This window comes from Dryas octopetala, chromosome 2, assembly GCF_963921425.1.
Source record: "Dryas octopetala chromosome 2, drDryOcto1.1, whole genome shotgun sequence".
NCBI classification, from domain to species: domain Eukaryota; kingdom Viridiplantae; phylum Streptophyta; class Magnoliopsida; order Rosales; family Rosaceae; genus Dryas; species Dryas octopetala.
This window is the reverse complement of record NC_141367.1, coordinates 13,454,145-13,472,931: the sequence shown is the minus strand read 5'-3', so window position 1 is coordinate 13,472,931 and position 18,787 is coordinate 13,454,145. Positions and strand designations below refer to the sequence as shown.

General features: G+C 34.4%; 1 protein-coding gene and 1 pseudogene across 1 annotated transcript; one reads left to right on the top strand and one right to left on the bottom strand.

Annotated features, from left to right (window-relative positions):
- Positions 1–283: 283 nt before the first annotated feature.
- On the bottom strand, positions 284–11,252 carry LOC147293244 (uncharacterized). Its single transcript, XM_086231444.1, has 7 exons — positions 10,698–11,252; positions 8,386–8,485; positions 7,207–7,272; positions 4,866–4,980; positions 2,965–3,047; positions 1,725–1,786; positions 284–765 (listed from the first exon to the last, which is right to left on the bottom strand). Exons 1-7 carry the CDS (start codon positions 10,892–10,894, stop codon positions 654–656), a joined length of 735 nt encoding a protein of 244 aa, XP_086087570.1. The 5' UTR covers positions 10,895–11,252; the 3' UTR covers positions 284–653.
- Positions 11,253–17,435: 6,183 nt separating this feature from the next.
- Positions 17,436–18,321, top strand: LOC147293243 (uncharacterized; annotated as a pseudogene).
- The last annotated feature ends 466 nt before the right edge of the window (positions 18,322–18,787 follow it).

Genomic DNA, 18,787 nt, shown 5'->3' with positions numbered 1-18,787 from the left:
GCATTCACTTGACATCACAAATTTTCATGATATTTTTCACTCACTGATGCCTTGTAAGGACCATTTAGCAAAAGTGGATGAAAGTAAAATTAGATGGCTCCAAAGTAAATAACAAAGCAGGCAAATCATACACTTCTCTGTACAAAGAAGGTCAAAAAGGAGAAAAAAGTAAATACTCACTACCACGAGAACTACAAGCCCCGACCAAAAAACCATATGTTTTGCTCACTCAATTACTTGCACTGGAAGATATAAGCACCATTGATTAGCGATACGCGGAAAATACATGAAATAAAGTGCTTCTTATTACTCTTTCAGTCCCCAATACATGCCAAAAATAAACGAAAGAATTTTATTTCCTACTTTTTCTACAGGAAAGCTAAGTCATGCCTTCTATGGAAAGGAAATTATGAAACCAAACATGAAATACTACAAGAGAAAAAAAAAAGGAGAAAAAAAAAAAAAACTGACATCTGCATAAATAATGAGATCGCCTGCAGTTTCTGAGTTGGCATAGGCGGGTCTAACTCCATTTTGTGGTCTGGAGGTCAGGATTTGATTTGAGAAATTCCAGCCGGATTGGGAGGCTGCATATTGTTTTGAGAACTCATCAGAAGAAGCCTATGTGAACAAATAACACAGATAAGGCAGGATCACGATTGCATCTGATGGGTTGGTGGAGGAAGGACATGGGTTGCTAGCTCTTCATTCACTTTCACTGGAAGTGGTGGCATCTGCTTCATTATGTCTGGCATGTCATTCAAACTGTAGAGAAATTGAAAGATAAATGGATGAATTTATACGTACTTGTAATAATTCATCACGAATATTGCTCAATAATTTTAACAGAAAAATAAGTTCCATAATTACAAACAGTAGAAGATTAAACAAGTTTTTCTCATACACCAGTGAAGTATTAACACAACCTTTTCATTTGCATTTCTCAGTGGGATCAGAAACAGTAAGTAAAATTTACAAATGAAAATACATCTATACTTGTACTTGGCATTGTACTTGTAGCAACATCCAGATAAATTCAGCACTCATGGCTGTGGAACTACCATGACAACAAAGCGCTGATATAAGTTTTAGTAACTGAAACCTCAAGATTTTTACATTGTACACTGGGACCAGTTGTAAATTGCATTAGTAATGGTGATAAGATGGGGCAATCATCTTCAACTATACAGAATTCAGGAAGGTGAATGCAATTAGTTTAAAATGATCACCAAAGCAAAAAGCTACTAAATAATGCATTAGAGAACTTGTGAATTTGCAGACGAAGGTTCAATAATCAAGGTGATTTTGGACCAAACTCTTTGGTACATACGGTCTGGCAAAGGCCAATCTGATGTAGGCCCATTGAGACAAGTCCTATCACCATCAAAATAAATGAAGCTGTGTATGCTGCACGTGACATTCTCCAAATTACTTGTTCTCTTTTGTTAATGAGCTGTCAACTTAAGGCCAAATGTATATAAAGTAAAAGTTATGAAACAGGTGACACATAAGCTAGTAGAATTAAAGGAGCAGCAAACATAAGCATGTCAAATTGTCAATCACTGTTCTTACAACAGAAAATAAATATATACAAAATTACATGCAAATAATTAAAAAAAGAAATAAAAGCATACACATATTGCAAAGAGCAGAAATGCCTCAGCGGATCTCATTTAAATTTATAATGGAGGAAAAAAAATAAAAAAGCAAAGTTAACAGCATACTCGTTCATAATTTTGAGGATGTTGTCTCGAGTTTGGCAGAAGAGGTTGATGTTCTCCTGTATCTGAAAACAGATGAAAAAAAAAAACTCACTTCAGTTATCAAGGCACCAATAATGTATCTGGGAGGATATTATCACCAAGGCATTAGATCAATTTTAGGATGAGTCGTTTCTTAAAAATGTACACAAAAGTAATTTTTTTTTTTTTTTTTGGTTACATTGGAGAGAATCGAACCTTAACTAGTTAACTTATCCTAATCCTACCCATTACCCCACCCTTCCTCGCCGTTTGGGCTAATCCAAAGGGCTTATATATAAAAATGATTCAACTTAACCAAGTCGTTTATAATTTCCAAAACAAACAGAAAGGCCTATTATTCTGTAAGCAGAACAATGGTTACCTATCTGCGATAGTTTATTCTTCTTAAATATCCACACAAAAAACTTAAGTGCATCATCTGCATTAGATATTGGGGAAACAATCCTATAGCATTAAAAAAAAAAAAAAAAAACATGAAATGATCCTTTGATTCATCAACCCGATCATTGAGCCATCCACTGAAAACAATTGCAGCATGTGATAAAAAAAAATGTAACTTACGTTAAAGGAGTCAAATACAATTTTAAGGAAAAAAAATTAAAGGGTTAATTGGATCCCAGTCCATGTGACACATTTAAAATAGCTTGTAGCCTATTGACTTTTCTGTTTGTTGTTCAGGTTCATATAGTTCAGCCAACTATGAAAAAACACTCCTAGAGATTCTCTCCTAATTACAAGGCCTGCCATTGTCTTAAACAAAACATAATTCGAAAAATGCTTCCTAAATTTAAGGGATTTGATTGGCATAAAATCTAATCTGAATTAATTCAAAAAATCCCTCCAATCTAGAATAATGTACCTACTTAGGATACGGTACAACTAGTCTAAGGAACAAACCCACCAAAAAAAATTCCCCGGATGTTTATTAATAAAAATGTTGTATATCAAGGGATTCAATCTAATTTTACAAAACTAAAATGCTTTGAGTAACTTAATAGTGATAAACATATACAACTACTCGGTGTTCTGTTTATTATCGACATAAATCATCAAGAAATGGATCTCAATAGTCATTACCAATGCATACACAGCATGTACACGAGCAGAACTTTGGTTTTGAGTTTCCTAACACCATCTGGCTTTCATATTAAATTAATAGCCACAATGATGCGAAACAAATAATATAATGATAGCTCTATACCTGGAAAGCTGCAAGATTTGCAGAAATTTGATTCAAGGCTTGCGCGTTTTGCTCCAAAAGCTCTCCTGTAATACCACCAATTGCTGCAGACAGAACAAGCAAATTTAAAAAAACCATTACAACAACTCCTCTCGAAAAGGAAGCTCTAGAATTTAGAACTCCAGAGCATTTTAATTGCAAAGCAAGCCACTTCCAGTCCAAATGCATAAGATCAGCAGCACACAGTGGCAATACATGAAATTAATATATGTACTTATCTTAACGTGAACATGTCATTGCAACTTCTATTCAACTAATACTATCATGACAAACCTTTAGGTTATATATACACATACCGAGAAGGTCAATATCTTAAAAAATCCTCCATTTCCTCATTAGAAACATATGAATGGAGGGCATGTAGAATCCACCCCCAGACAACTACATCAAATATTGTCCAAATATCTAAGCCTAAGTTTTACCTTCCCGCAAATATTTAAAATTTAAGGACCACATGGTCCAATCCGTCTAGAGTCTAGCTGATGATCATCAAAACCTGGAGGTGCAAACTCCACCTCCTTCCAACTGAGAGAAGAAAAGCCAAAAAGAAAACAGAGAAAAAAAAATATCACTTCCCTTCCTCATAATGATATATCCCTTATCTTTTTAGTGATACAATCAATATTATGCTCAAGATCAACCAGTCTCTCAAAATCCAATCATAGCATGATCCCTTTAATCAGCTCTTATACTGGAACTTTAAATGCCTTTTGCACTTCAAATTTTAAGCGTGAAGTAGCAAGGTCTTTCAAACTTTTAAAAGCCACTACATTCTAAGTTCTAACACCTTGCTAATAAGCTTCAAACTCAAGCCACACAGTAATGTAGACAAAGAGTTTGGAGTAAAGGAAATGAAGAGAAGAGAGATTTAGGCGCCCTCCAATCTTTTGACATCAAGGTTTCTTGGAATCACTCTTAAGAGAAAGATCAGGAAAATTCCAGCATGATAACAGCCTTTAGCATCACACCGATGGTGTCTTGGATTCACTCCGTGTGAACTCATGTTGATATACTTTCAAAGCTTACAAAGTAACCCCTTTTGAAAAGGCTACTGGAACATGAATAATTGGAATACCCAAATTTATATGCTTAGAAATTTAAAAGACAATTAATATAAGAGTCCAAAAATGCTTGTCTAAACATATTACATGAAAAGTACAGACTCTCAATCATGTGGGGCTTGGTACTTGGGTGGGCTTATTTATCATACTTTGAACTTGGCTCTTAAATTGCATAATTCTCAAAATAGCAAAGATATTGACAAAGAAAACGAGTGAATAATCATAGATCTACAAAAGTCATTTAGATCTCTTTAATACATATATGCCCCCTACAAGCTAAAGCACTATTTAGCCATAAAAAAATAATAATCATAGCAGGCTAAGTAGCTAAACAAGAAACTCAGAATGAATTACAACTTCCAAAGTCCAGATATATGCATTCTTCTCCCTGGGGAATTAAAACATGCTAACTCGAGTGATCTGGTGCTTTTATAGCCAAAAGAAAGGGGTTGGGTTGTTTGTACCAGGGATAGGAAGGTTTTGTTTGGTAGCTAACAAGTATTATAAGACATTCAATTTGTATGAAATGATTGAATTTTGAAACAAACAGACTTCATAAAGTTGACCCATATAGTTGGAGTTAGGAAGTATGATTTAAGGGTATAATTTTAAACTTCTCTTGGCTTATCTGATCTCAAGTAGAAAATTCTTCAAACACTCATTATTAAGTTGCAAGCACCATTATTTTTCAAGACTGCTGTAAGCTCAAGGATTTCATAGCAAGACATGCATACACGCCACTCTTTGGTCAAAAACTATTTAAACCTGTGCAGAATACTTCCAGAAAGTATATAACCTCACCTTTGTATGAGATGCCATCATCATTGTCCATAGTTATCATTGGGGGAGCATAGGGAGCAACACTGGGTCGGGCAGCAAAGTGAGAAGGCTTTGCTGAAGTATCAATTACTCTCTCCTGATAAAAAAAATGCAAAAATAATCCATGAGCATTTGGGACAGAGGAAACAGGTATACAAACAGAAATTAGAGGGGAAAAACTGCAACATAATAAATGCACACCTTGTTCAACAAAGAATGAATGGGAGAAATCCATAAATAAGACTAAGAAGAAAAACTTCTCATTATTGCTTATTGAGCGAAAACAGAAAAGAATACAATACTGAGGCTGGAGAAATACTGCATTCCCTACTATTATGTTTACACAAGGTTTGACTATTAACAATTAGGCTTTCTACAGAAGTTGGAAAGCTTAAAAGCATAATTGCTGCAATCTGAAATCTAAGAACTAGAATCCTAGGAGGGGATTTCATCATAAGGTTTTTATGAAATCCAAAATAAGTTAGTAAAAAACTTTTCATCAAGATATTGCTAGGAATCTGGAAATTGCATCCCATCTGACTTTTTTTTAATAAATAGTGTTAAATTATATGTGCACCTGAAACATCTGAATTATAAAATGCTATAATGTTACCCTTGATTTCATAAGATTTCGCTACAACAGAGTATCATGTTATCATCCTTCCAGTTCCTTATCTATGCAAGTAAAGATATTAAAAATGTGTACGAACCTTGTGCAATTCATTACAATTTTCTGATGTTTTGTCTATTACGACTATAGCATACACAATCAACATTATTTGGGCTTTGTTAAAGTCGTTAAAATATTATTGTTATTTTTATGCTAGACTAGGGATATTATTGTAATATCCCATCTTAAGAAATTTGGATGTTTGGAAGCACCTAAAATGCTTTTTGTAGTATTTGTCTGAAATAGACAACTTTTTGGGGTCAAAGAACTTTTTGGCTGAAATGTTTTCTATGTTAGTATTAACAAAACTGCTACTGAATAAAATGCTCATATAGAAGCACTCCTGAGCATGTACAGATACATTTCTAAGGTTAAGGGGATGATTATAGAAACCTAATCCTATTCACTAATCTCCCTTCCTCTAATCCTTCATTCTTTGTAACCCTATTCGTGCAATACACAAATAAATTTGGGAACAGGAGTTGGGTTCAAGGCTCTGCAAGACTGCAACTGCAATCTCCCAAGTCCCAATTTATTTTGTATTTCATGCTCCCAGTGGTGGAAAGAACCACATGTGAGGAGAAGGATCAGAATAGAAAACAATTGTTGGCCTATCCTAATAGGTTAGGCTTTTGAGAATAATAGTAAACCAACAGAACTTATCAAGCTTAATATGCATCTAATAAGTTTTGTGCTCCCAATTTATTTTAAATTGCATGCCTTAGGCTTCACTAGCAGTGGAAAGAGCCACATGTGAGGGAAGGTATTTAAACAGAAAACAATTGCTAGCCTACATCCTAATAGCTTAAGCTTTTGGGAATAGTGGTAAACCAACAAAATTATCAAGCTTAAATATGCATCTAATAAGTTAAGTGCTCCTAAGAGGAGGGAAAGAAAAAGAAAATGAGAAAGCTTATACGCAAAGTTGTTATCAGACAACAATTTTACGTTAACTGTAGCATTATATCACCATGTTGGTGTCATTCAGCAATAAATGAGGACCGATACCACAATCAAACAACTAAGTCTAAAGGTAATACACCATTCCTACACCACCAAGCTAAAAATTCAAATCCCACGTGTTTGAAAAAGATATAAAAACTTCAAAGATAAACCAGAAACATGTAAATAGTGAATTCCCAAGGTAAAGAAAGGGCTTTATATGACATCTAGATCCAAGAATCATGTATTGCAATCACATAAATAACCAATTATATACCCCTTCACTGAAATATGTGGTATATAATATTAGAAGTTAGAACCACCAACATTTTCTGAACCTCTCAAAGGTTAGTCATGCATACCAGAGAGAGAGAGAGAGAGAGAAATATGAAATCTAAAATTCATTGAGCCTTAGCAAGTAATTTGCATATATTTACACATTTAAAAACTAAATGAGTTTAGGGGTTTAGGGGACTAATTAGCAAATGAAAAATACAGCTGCACTTCCTTTATAGAGGCATGTAAAAGTAGACTCTTTCATATAACTTTATAGAACCGGAAAAATCTGATAGTCAATAGCCAAAAAAGTGTAAATCATAGCTCTTTTTTTTATGCCCATGAATCTTAGCTCAAGTGGCATGAGATGGTTTGGGAGAGGGTAGAGATCCTATGTTCATATTTCCATGTACGCAAAAAAAACAAAAATCATACCTTTTTATCTCTGCTTTTCCTTGTTAAGTTATGCTCCTCCTTCCTTCTCTTGCTGTTTTCCTTTTTCTGGAAAAGGAAGTGAACCAATTAAACAATCAAAATACAGCTTCAAAGAGATAGCCAGGATATTTCAAAGAGGTACTAACTTCAGTAAGATGCCAATTTATTTGCATTATTTGAAGCTTTTTTACACCTTCAAGGTCCAAAAATGACATATTCTTTTCACAAAAATGTATAATAGGGAATATTCTTTTCACAAAATGGTAAAAGTATCAGGCTGTCAACAACTAGTATACAGCTTGAGAGCAGCCACTTCGTGTTAAAAGGCCCAAGATAAGGGGCTACACCACTATCAAGATCCCACTTGGTGGGTGCAGCACTTGGTAATGATCTTGCATTTTAGGTCACAGAGATGATGACCACCAGAGTAGGACATTTAAAAAAAAAAAAAAAAGAATAACTTATCCAGTATTGTTCACGTTACTTGCTGGAATAATTCATCAGTCTTCTGGTTTTCCAATATTTCACTATGTCATATGGTTAGCATCGCAATTCTATAAATCAGTATGTATAATATATATTCTTCACAATCGCAGTCACTGATTATAAGAATGTGATGTCAACGATGAAAGGATATGAGTTTTGACCTTGCAAATGATAATTATGGAAATATGATGTTAATTATTGCAAAGTGAATTTTTTTTTCTTGGTACTCGGGAAACAAAAAAGCATATCATGATGCATTGACCCAGGCTCAGGCCATTAAATTTGATGGCACATGTCATCTTGCTTACCCATAAAGATAGATTTCAACTAGATAGTACCAACGGTCATATACAAACACACACGTTGAATGAGTTTAAAAGATATTTCTGAACCGAACTTAAGTTATGGATTGGAACCTTGCTTTTTCTTAAAACAATCTAGGGAAGTACAAGATCCCCAGGGGAAGATACATAATTTGGTGGAATCCTAATTCCTAATCAAGCATTTTGCAGACTACCAATTTTAGGCACTAACTTGTACCCATTCAAAATAAGCTGTCCAAATCTTTAACAAGTAATTTGATTGGGCTATTCACATGTTTTGAAAAGTTCAAAATGGGATAATAGTAACTATATCAACATGAATAAAGGCTTCAAGCAGAAAAGGGAACAAAAGAAAAGTAATAGAGCTTACAGTCATCCATCTGCAACGCAATGCCACATCCCGGACAGTCTTATTCTGTAGCTGCATGGCTATCTTCGCATACCGAATTATGTTTGATTCTGTTGCATAGCTGCAGGGTAAATATCAAGACCATATAATTAGATAAATTAATCACGGACAAACAGAAATCAGAAAAGAACAAAAAAAAGTACATAAGAGCTTGATGCCAAAGTATATAACGTGAAGGTTCTGTAAGCAACAATAATACAGCAAGAACTCTCAGTAACTTACATGGCTTTTAAATATGGGTTTTAAGCACTGATAAGGAAATAAATTGCTGAGAATAAAACAATCAATAGAAAAATAAATATCTATGAAGATATGGAAATCTCATATATGAAGACATTGGCAGCGACATCGATAAGGAAATAAATATCAATATTGGTTTGATTGTGTTATCTACAGTAAAACATGGAAACTTTCAATAAATGTTTGGAAAGTAATAACAAACAAAAAGATTTAGTAAAAAGTCAAAACCTTCATATATGACAAGTATATGGAATATAATGAATAAACAGCGGATTCAGCCATGATTTTCTCCACTTTTCAAAATTCTTCTGTTTCCTAACAGTATTGTGCACACTATGGGTTTGGTGATGGGTTCGACATAATACATTAGGGAAAACAAACGATGTGATGCTCCTTTCTTTTTCCTTCTATTTATTTGAACTTCTAATTGTCATAAACAACGGAAAGAATTTACGAATTACAAAAAAACCAAATAGGTTAAAACAGTAGGCAGGTATGTTTAATGCTAACCTGATGATTAATAAGACACTACAAAATATTGGGCCCTTCCTAATTCCAATTGCTTTTATGAATGTGAAACAAATACAATTACCACGATAAGATATTCCTTTTATTTTTTACTATGTAGAAGCTTACAAAGTTTTATAGGTTTGTAAATTATTTCTAATATCTCTTTCTAACCAATCTATGTTTTATTAGTGAACGATAGATGAATATAAAAACACAAGACTATAAAACTTCCCATGATAAGATATTCCTTTCATTCTTCCAATCATCCACTGAACTATAAAACTTCCCAGCAGACTTTCGTATTTGTCATGTATTCAAAATGGCAAACTATCCAAAGCCTAGACAGGTAGACCCTGCATACCAAGCTTAACTTCTTTTTCTTCTTTAAAATACTTTGCACTAAAGATTTTTAAGCATTTTTCAAGTCTACAAACACACACCCACACTCACATATAGATGTATGGGGTGCTTCTATAGCGGGATCCTGTACCAATCAATCGGCCAGTGAAATTTGTACTTTTATTTTTGCAAGTTTGTGATTGATCAGCATCCATGTAGGGTTTAGGGTTTATGGTATAGCTCCGCTGTTTTGGGCGGAGAGCTAAACTTAAATTCTAAGCTCTAAAAGAACAATTCCATCCCTAAACTAATAAACTTTTTCGGGACCAGAATAAAAAAGAAAAAACACAAACGCACAAAATTCACTGGTCAATCAATCCGTACTTACAAAAAACACACAAAATGCACTGGCTGATCGATGCAATCAGGGTCCCACATGATTAAAGATAATGTTCTCTTGCAAGACACTATTATGCTGTCAGAGCATCACATGATTATTGAACTATCAGTCACAGTTCGTATATGCTACTGAGCACCTGGTTACAGCACTCTACACCATAATTAAGTCACACATGCATAATATCTATAAGTCTTTACCCTATCATTTATTGCAGGCTCTTCTAAGGGTTCACATTCCACTAAATACCTTAATTCTTGTCTCCACATAATCATATAATTTCTACAATTTGGAAATATTGATATGACATATTGATATTATTTATTGATGGCATTATATGTAGTAAATACATAACTATATGCAACAGTATACAGGATCACTCAGGAAAAAAGAACAATTCATATAAATAAATAATATGCGAGCATATTGTATACAAGAATGCAATATTCTAAATAGCCAACCACAGCAACATCCAAAATTTCATTTTTATCAACTCCTATAATCTAAGGGGACCAATAACCGAACATTAGAATCCAGATTACTAGAAACTCATTAAAACACAATTAAAGTATTCAAGACCCCTAAATTTAATATTATACTACAAGAACCCCAAATCAACAACTCAAACTTTAAACAGTTTCAATTCAAACAAACACCTAATAAAAAACAAAACAAAACCTACAGTTCACCTAAAATTCAAAGAAAAACTAAAAATTCTCTAAACCCAGTTGAGTACAAACTACAAGAACCTCAAAGAGTCCAACAAAACCCCAAATTTACTACTCACTTGGCGAGCCCATCTTCAAGAATTGCCTGCTCCTCTGCGCTCCAGTCCATAGAAATACCCGGGTTGTGCTTCATGGCCATGGCGGCACCGGAACTCTCCGGTGCGGCCACCGGCGCGGAATTTCCGTTGCTCGGGTTGGTGCCGTTGAACGACGACGAGGCATGCGGTTCTTGATGGTTCCCAGATGGGTTAGCCATAAATGATTCTTCAATTTTGAGCAAAATTCAAAGAAAAATTAACAGAAGCTCAAATTCGAATCCGAACCAAAACACCCAGTTCTCAGAATCTCGAAATTCGGCCGTGGTTCCCGCCAATTTCGGTGTCCCGCCACCAAATATCGAAAACCCAGATAGAATATATATATATGTAATATATCGAAAACAAAATGAACAGAGATTGGATAAAAATGAGAGAGAATTTACAAAAATCAAATATTTTACATGAAAATATACAAAGATATGAGACTGAAGGGAGCTCTACGCAAAGTGAAGTACTGAATTGCAGAGAGGGAGAGAGAGAGATGTACGGAAATCAAAGGGGGAGGGTTTTGACGTTTGAAGCTGTGTACTGTGTACTAATGTTTTTAATATTAAGCATAATATAAATATTTTACCCAAATATAAAATATATAAATATTCTTCTCAAAATTATGTTTTCCGGTTTGTGTTTCTACTTTTTTTTTTTTTTGTTTCTCTTGAGTTTCTATTTTATTTTTTCCATTTCGGGTTTTTATTTTCTTGCCCTGCAACTTGTTGCACCGAATAAGGAATATTTTTGCGCATAACGGAAAGAAAGCGACTGACAAATCATTCTTTTCTCTCTCTCTCAATTTTAATTTTATCTTTTTTATTTTATCAACTCTCTTTTTTATTTAAGGGGAAACTTTGACTTAGGTCCTCAAGTGAACAGCTTTTAAACTAAAATCGACAATATTTTAAAATTCATAGTCAACTTTTTGTATTCGTAATCAAGTCTTTTTATGCCACCTAAGGTTTTTTATTCCAAAATTGCCTATATTATTATTTTATATATCTAAAAAGATAATTCATTAAATTTAAATCTCAATAGTTTGTGGGATTTAAATACCACAAATTTAGGGATTTAGATTCTACAATGTAAGGATTTAAATCCCAAAATTGATGAGATTTTAATTTTAGACATATCACAAATTATGAGATTTGAATTATAAACTTAAATTTTAAACCCTAATCTCTAATTAACCCTAACTTATACTATAAACCCAAAACTAATATCCTCAAGCTTAAATACAAGCTTAAATACATAGACTGATACATTTTAATTGTACCAATACGTGAGTTGGTGGTATATTTTAGTTGTACCAAAAGCACTCACACTGCCGCTATAATACCAAAGCTTAACCATAAAAGCAGAATCCCGAATACGTAGATTAGTACATTTGGGTGTACCAAATACATAGATTAGTACGTTTTAGTTGTACCAAATTAGGAGTTTGGAACATTTCAACTAAACCAACATTCATTTGATTGCCATAATCAAAGCTCCGAACTACATCAACTCACCTTATGGAGAGAGAGAGAGAGAGAGAGAGAGAGAGAGAGAACACACTCATCACCCAATGGTAAGTAAAATCAACCATGATGACAACCATGAGATCACAACTTTACATGTGCATATGAAGGATAACAATTTAGAGATCGAACATGCCTATGAATCTTCCATCTTCGCAGAGAGGGGGAAGATATGCAGAAAGAAAGAAGAAGATATAGGGAGAGATAAAAGAGACATATTTTGATGATAATTATCTCATATGCATTAAATTGAAATTCAAAATAAGATAATGTTGAATGATAAAAGAGACATATTTTGATGATAATGTTTTTTTTTTTTTAAAGATAATGTTGAACAATATCTACACAATAAATAATAATTATTAGAAAAAAATCAGAAATGTTGACGTGTAATTAATATTCTGCTGTGTCATTCAAAAAAGGACTTAAATACGAATGCAAAGGATTTGACTATGAATTTGAAATCACTGTCGACTTTTGTCTAAACATTATTGTTTTAAAGGACATTAACCTAATTAGCTCAATTCCTAAAACTTCCATGTTATATTTTAAAAAACAAAACCAACAAAAAAAACTTCGATGTTACATACTTACGTGGCATCATCACATAATAGAAAAGAGGGGTGGATCCCACATCTTAAACCGTCCTCCTTATTTATGTATACCTGGATCCTCTCCTATTTTTTCTGTTCATTCACTTTTAATCTTAGTCATCTCCTACATTAAACTAAAGCAAATGCCAATAAATAGATTTTTGACCCAAAAAAAAAAACACTAAACAATGTTTTTCTAATCTTCCATCATTCTTTGACCTAAAAAAAAACCTATTGTCCTCTTTGTTCCCTACCAAAAAAAAAAAAAAAAGACTATCTTCCTTAAGGGCAACTTTAGGGTTTGGCGAAAGCACCCCATATGTGGTGCTCAATGAGTTTGTATGGAATTTATGTCTACCCAATTGAGGAAGTTGATGGTTTCTGAGCCCAAGCCCCTTCCTATTCCTTCATCGCCTACATGTGGTCTCATATTTGCTTCCCAGATCTCCATATCAATGTCGACGGGAACTAGATGAAAGGTCCTATGAAGTTGACATTGGGGTAGTAGTACGTGCGCAACCATCTTGATTGTTTGGTACATGTGTACAGAATGATGGCGGAAGTGCATGTGATTACATTAGTCATTTATAACTTCTTATATCATTCCTTCTATTGTGAGTTCGGCACCGCCTCCTCTTTGGACTCCAAAGATTTCACTAGAAATCTATCATGGATTAACACACTAAGTGCACTCTAGGAAATGGGTCTAGGTTGTGACTTTTGCTAAAACAAAGTTTGACACCCTAAGCAAATAATCTATGTAAAAGGTGATGAAGTTCTTGAGTTTGAGACCTTCTACTATGACTGCAGGCATTGTATGCTTGCACTGTATTATTTTTTTTAAGTATAAAAACCTAACCTGTTTAAAAGGTTTATAGGTAAAATACTAAAAAAAATCACGTGCAGCTCACACGTGAACTTCAGCAACCGGTTGCCTTACCTGGGTATAATCTGAAGCTTCCTCTCTCTCCCTTATCCTTAAATTTCAGAAGTGTTCAAACCAGTACATGGTCCCTAAAAAAGGAACTCTCTCTCCCAAAAGGAACTCCTTCGTGCGCCCTCTTTCGCCCTTGTCCACTTGGCAGTACGTGGTCCTCCTCTTTTCCGCTCCTAAACTTGGACGTGGTCCTTGCCCAAACTTGCAAACCTCTTCGCACGCCCTTTCTTGTTGTCGTTGAGTTGGCAGTGGTCGTCATTTTGGTCGTCGTCTTGTCCGCCGTCTGTAATCAACATACACTTCGTCTACATTTCAAGGTATTTCACACTTTGAGTTTTCCTTTATTTGTGTTTTATTTAGAATTATGTGTTTTTGGATTTTGCACTTAGAATTTTGCAAGTTTGGGCTCTGTTTTAAATTAGAGTTTTTGAATTTCTCCCTCTCATTTGCTCATTATTTTGAATATGGTCTTGTATTGGAATATTAAACTTGGGTATGCAGCAGTCTAGTTCCATTGGTTGATTGGTGTGGTCTGGTGGTATTGGTTGATTGGGTTAATGGATCACTCATACACTTACATAAAAGCCTCTATTAGCTCCTTTTTGTTGGGTTAGTTCTTTTGCGATGGTGTTGTCTGAAGTCTTAATTGAAGGTTACAATTTTGTTGGGACAAAAACACAATTGTTACATTAAAATTGTCGAAACGAACCTATTGTTTGACAATTACGAATGAACTTGCAATCATGAAGTTAAATATTGCAAAAGCTATTTTGGTCACCTGTTATGCTCATTAAGTTGCCTAGAAGGCATGTGTCTTGCCGGACTTAAATTTTTTTGTTCATGTGAACATAAAGCCACAGAGAACTTTATATGGCCTAAAATATTAATGTTTTTGTTTTCATGTTCATGTGTGAAATTATTTGTTAGTAATCATATTCACATATAGCTAAACTAAGCATGCAGTTGAATTACAAATAAATTATCATCATCCAATTTTTTGTTGTAACAATTTCCTTATCTTTTTTGAAGGCACGCATCAACAATTCGATGTCTAACTAAAGACAAATCTCCTCAAATCAAAGCCTTGTAATAAAGGGAGAAAACGACACTGACATGCTGTCTGTTGCGCATGATGCCTTTTTCCAATATCTGTATGTCCTCATCTGTTTTTGTTTTAAATTATTTGAAATACACTATGAATGGTAAACTCATTGTTTCATTGGTCAATGGTTTAGGCAAGTCCAGTTGGAGGCACTTAAACAAGCTGGCAAGCAATTCAAGAATAACAAAAAGGTTGTTTTATTTAATTTTGGGTTGAGGTGAATTGCCTATTGAATTTTGATGAACTGCCTATTTTATATAATAGTTTATGACTTAGCACTCGATTTTGAGAGTGGAAGCAAGAGATGTTCACTCAATGAAAGGCATTGGATGCGAAGCAAAAGGCAGAGTATTGTCCTAAGCCAAAGTCTAATGAGATTGTTGGGGAAACCAGCAGCAGCACTATAAAGACTAAATGCTTCCCCGATCGGTTTAGGGAAGTCGTTGGTGGGTTTAATGCTGATAAAATCACAGCTGTAAATGAGATGTGGTAAGGTATGCTTACTCGGCTTAAGTGCAGTAGCTTACTTCGCCGTCTCTGTCGTTTTCTTATTGATCACTTTGAACCGGACACGTGTTCCATTGAGATACATAGAAAGACTTTGATCATCACTCCCGAAGATTTTAGAGTCTTAATGGGTGTTTTGGAGGGTGGACTGTAAATTTTGACTATGGACTCCGTGAACAAGAGTGAAGTCCAGAATTTGGCCAATATCCATTACAACAAGGATGGGAAGAATCACGATTATTGACTTACAAAAAAGGCTTGTTAAGGCAGATACAATTGACGATAACTTTCAAGTTAATTTTATGTTGTTAGCCTTAGGAACTATTCTTTGCCCAACTTCTTCCTTCATAGTGAGTAGAAATTTCTAGAAGCACTCAAAGAACCGAATACCATACGACTTGGTAAATGGGCAAGTTATTCTCTGAAGCATCTGGTGGATGAAATCAAGTCCTTCAAGTCCAAAGAAGGAAGCTACCTATCCGGCTGCGTTCTGTTTTTGCAGTTGTACTATATTGATGCTCTTCAACGTGGTAAAACAATGGTAGACTGTTCTTTGCCCGCCGTGGTTTCATGGGATGAGCAAAAGACAAGTAGGCTGCTGAAATGGGTGAAAGAGAGAAGGAGATTTGTAAGCACTAAAATTGAACTAGGCGATCGTTGTTTTCTAGTTCACCAACATACTAATGTGACTTCCTTAAAGGGCGAGGTAGCAACATTGTCTCATATTGTTTATGTCCTCCAGAAGTCTGTGATTGATGCTTGCTCATCTATTTCTGCCATGGGGAAAGCCATGGTTAAAGGGAATGATGTTGTTTTTGCCCTCTAGAAATCCCAACTTGAAATGAATACAAATGTTTTTGCTATCCAGAAATTCATTGCCGACGACAATAAATTAATGTCTAACAGATTTATGCAATTTAAAGAAGAATTTTTAAAAAATGTGGGTGGACAAATTGCTAGTATATTGGCGGTTTCGCAAATTGCACCTGTCCATAACGCACTTAATGAAAAGGAAAGACGAAAGAAGCACAAGTGCATAACCAATATGAAGGGTTTTATTAATAATAATAATAATAATAATAATAAGCCATGAAGGATGAGTAACGCTTAAACCAAATTAACAGCCAACATTCCAAAATTAAACCAGATGTTGTAAACAATCAATTGGTGGCTCCTAATAGCATGAGGTGGTTAGCATAATAGGTGGTTGTTCACCAAGTGATTAGTCATTTACTAATATATAAGTGTTATCATCTTATGTCTTTTACTTGTGTAAACTAGTAAATCTAGAGCTTTCCACCGCCAGATTTACTTCTCTATAAAAGGGCAGCTTGTATAGTAATGAAAATATATATGAATTCTCTTCTTATCTTGGTTCAGTTACTTTTAGTTTATCTCAAATACACTTATACACAAACACGTTATCAGCACGATCTAGGTACTCATCCTTCTAAACTTTCACTGATAATATTTGACCAATAGGCAATAGTATTGTTGCATCTATTTGGTTAATTACTTGAACTATTTTGTTCCTTTTTGTTATCTGCACTTGTACTACTTGCATGTTATCAACATATTTCTCTGTCTAATATGGCATCATCTTTTAGGCTATTAAATGAATGAGTCTCTTTTATTCTTTGTCTTACAACTAGTCACTAACCCGGCCACTTGTAAATCAGATTTCTTATTTTCTATAGGATTCGTCCTTTATTTATTTATGATTTAGCAACATGCTTCTGCTAACAGTATGCAAAAAATTATTACTATTCTGTTATTAAATATCCTTTAGTTATTAATTAGTCACTTCGTAATTGCTGTATCATTCTATTATCATCACAAATGAGAAAGGACCTGAAGTTCCTTATATAAAAAATTGGAATCCGAATTTTTCAATACCTATTTGAGAACAAAGAATTCTGAAGTAGACATATATTATGAACCTGAAGTTCGTGAATTCTATGTTATGAACCAGAAGTTTCATAATTAATATGCAATTGATTATTTAATAGATTCTAATATATGTGCATTATGCTATATAGTGTTCTGAGTATGTCGAATCTAATAAAGCGTGAGTTCGTGAAACTCAATATCATTGGAAAGAACTATCTTTCATGGGTTCTCGATATCGAGATGCATTTAGCCTCTGATAATCTCGTACATACTATTCAAGAGGACAATATCGCATCCCAGAAAGATCGCTCAAAAGCCATGATCTTTCTCCGACACCACCTTCATGAGGCATTAAAGGATGAGTATCTCATAGTGAAAGATCGATTACACCTGTGGAAAGAATTGAAAGAGCGCTATGATCACCAGAGAACTGTGATTCTTCCAAAGGCTCGGCATTAATGGATGCACCTGCATTTGTAGGATTTCAAGACTGTGTTCGAATATAATTCGGCTTTATTCAGAATCAGCTCCCAATTGAAGTTATGTGGGAAGAAGATTACTGATGAAGACATGATGGAAAAAACGTTTTCTACGTTTCATGCTTCTAATGTTGTGTTGCAACAGCAATATCAAGAGATCGAAAAACTTCAAGAAGTATTCTGAGTTGATTGCATGTCTTATTGTTGCAGAACAAAACAACGAGCTCTTGATGAGAAATCATGAGTCCTGTATGACTGGATCTACATCATTCCCTGAAATGAATGCTATTGCATTTCAAGGTTATGGTCGAGGCCGTGGACAGGGACGTAGACGAGGCCGTGGCTGTGGTCACCATAATGGCCAAAACCGTGGTGGTTATAACAATTTGGGTCCTAGAACTACACAAAACAAATGGCATAATGACAAACAAGGCAAAGGGAAGGCTCCACAAGACAAAGCTTCCAAAGATGATAATAATGTTTGTCATAGGTGTGGTTCAAGTGGACATTGGTCTCGTGGTTGTCATACACTAAAACATTGGTGGATCTCTACCAAGCCTCATTGAAAGGAAAAGTGAAAGAGGTCGAGACAAATTTTGCTCATCATTCTGATCCTATGGATGATGAGGGTTCTTTGAACATATCTCATCTTGATGTTTTTGATTTCTTTAACGAGGATGAGAAATCTTTCAATGTAATGATCGGAGATGAAATTGTTAATACTAAATAGGATGTTTTTCTTTTAAGTACTTTGTATAAATGTTATCGTACTTTATTTTCGGGTTTTGTTGTTTAAGCTTGTTATTTTGTTGTCTTTCGTTTAAGTCAGTAATTTTGTTGTACTATATGACTTAAATGAATTTTACATTTCGTTTATATTGAACATCCTTTTAATTTACTTTATTTTATATATATTAGTTGGCATGGATAAAAATTATAGAGGCAAAGAGATTTGTGTTGTTGATAGTGCAACTACACACATAATTCTTCGAAATCACAAATATTTTACCAAGGTTGATGTAATCGAAGCTA

Coding starts and splice junctions, on each gene's coding strand:
- LOC147293244 (XM_086231444.1), bottom strand. CDS start 10,894: ATGGCTAACCCATCTGGGAACCATCAAGAACCGCATGCCTCGTCGTCG. Junction 7,273..8,385: donor TGCGTTGCAGATGGATGACT/GTAAGCTCTATT, acceptor TTCCTTTTCCAG/AAAAAGGAAAACAGCAAGAG. Junction 4,981..7,206: donor GGAAAAGCAGAGATAAAAAG/GTATGATTTTTG, acceptor TTTTTTTATCAG/GAGAGAGTAATTGATACTTC.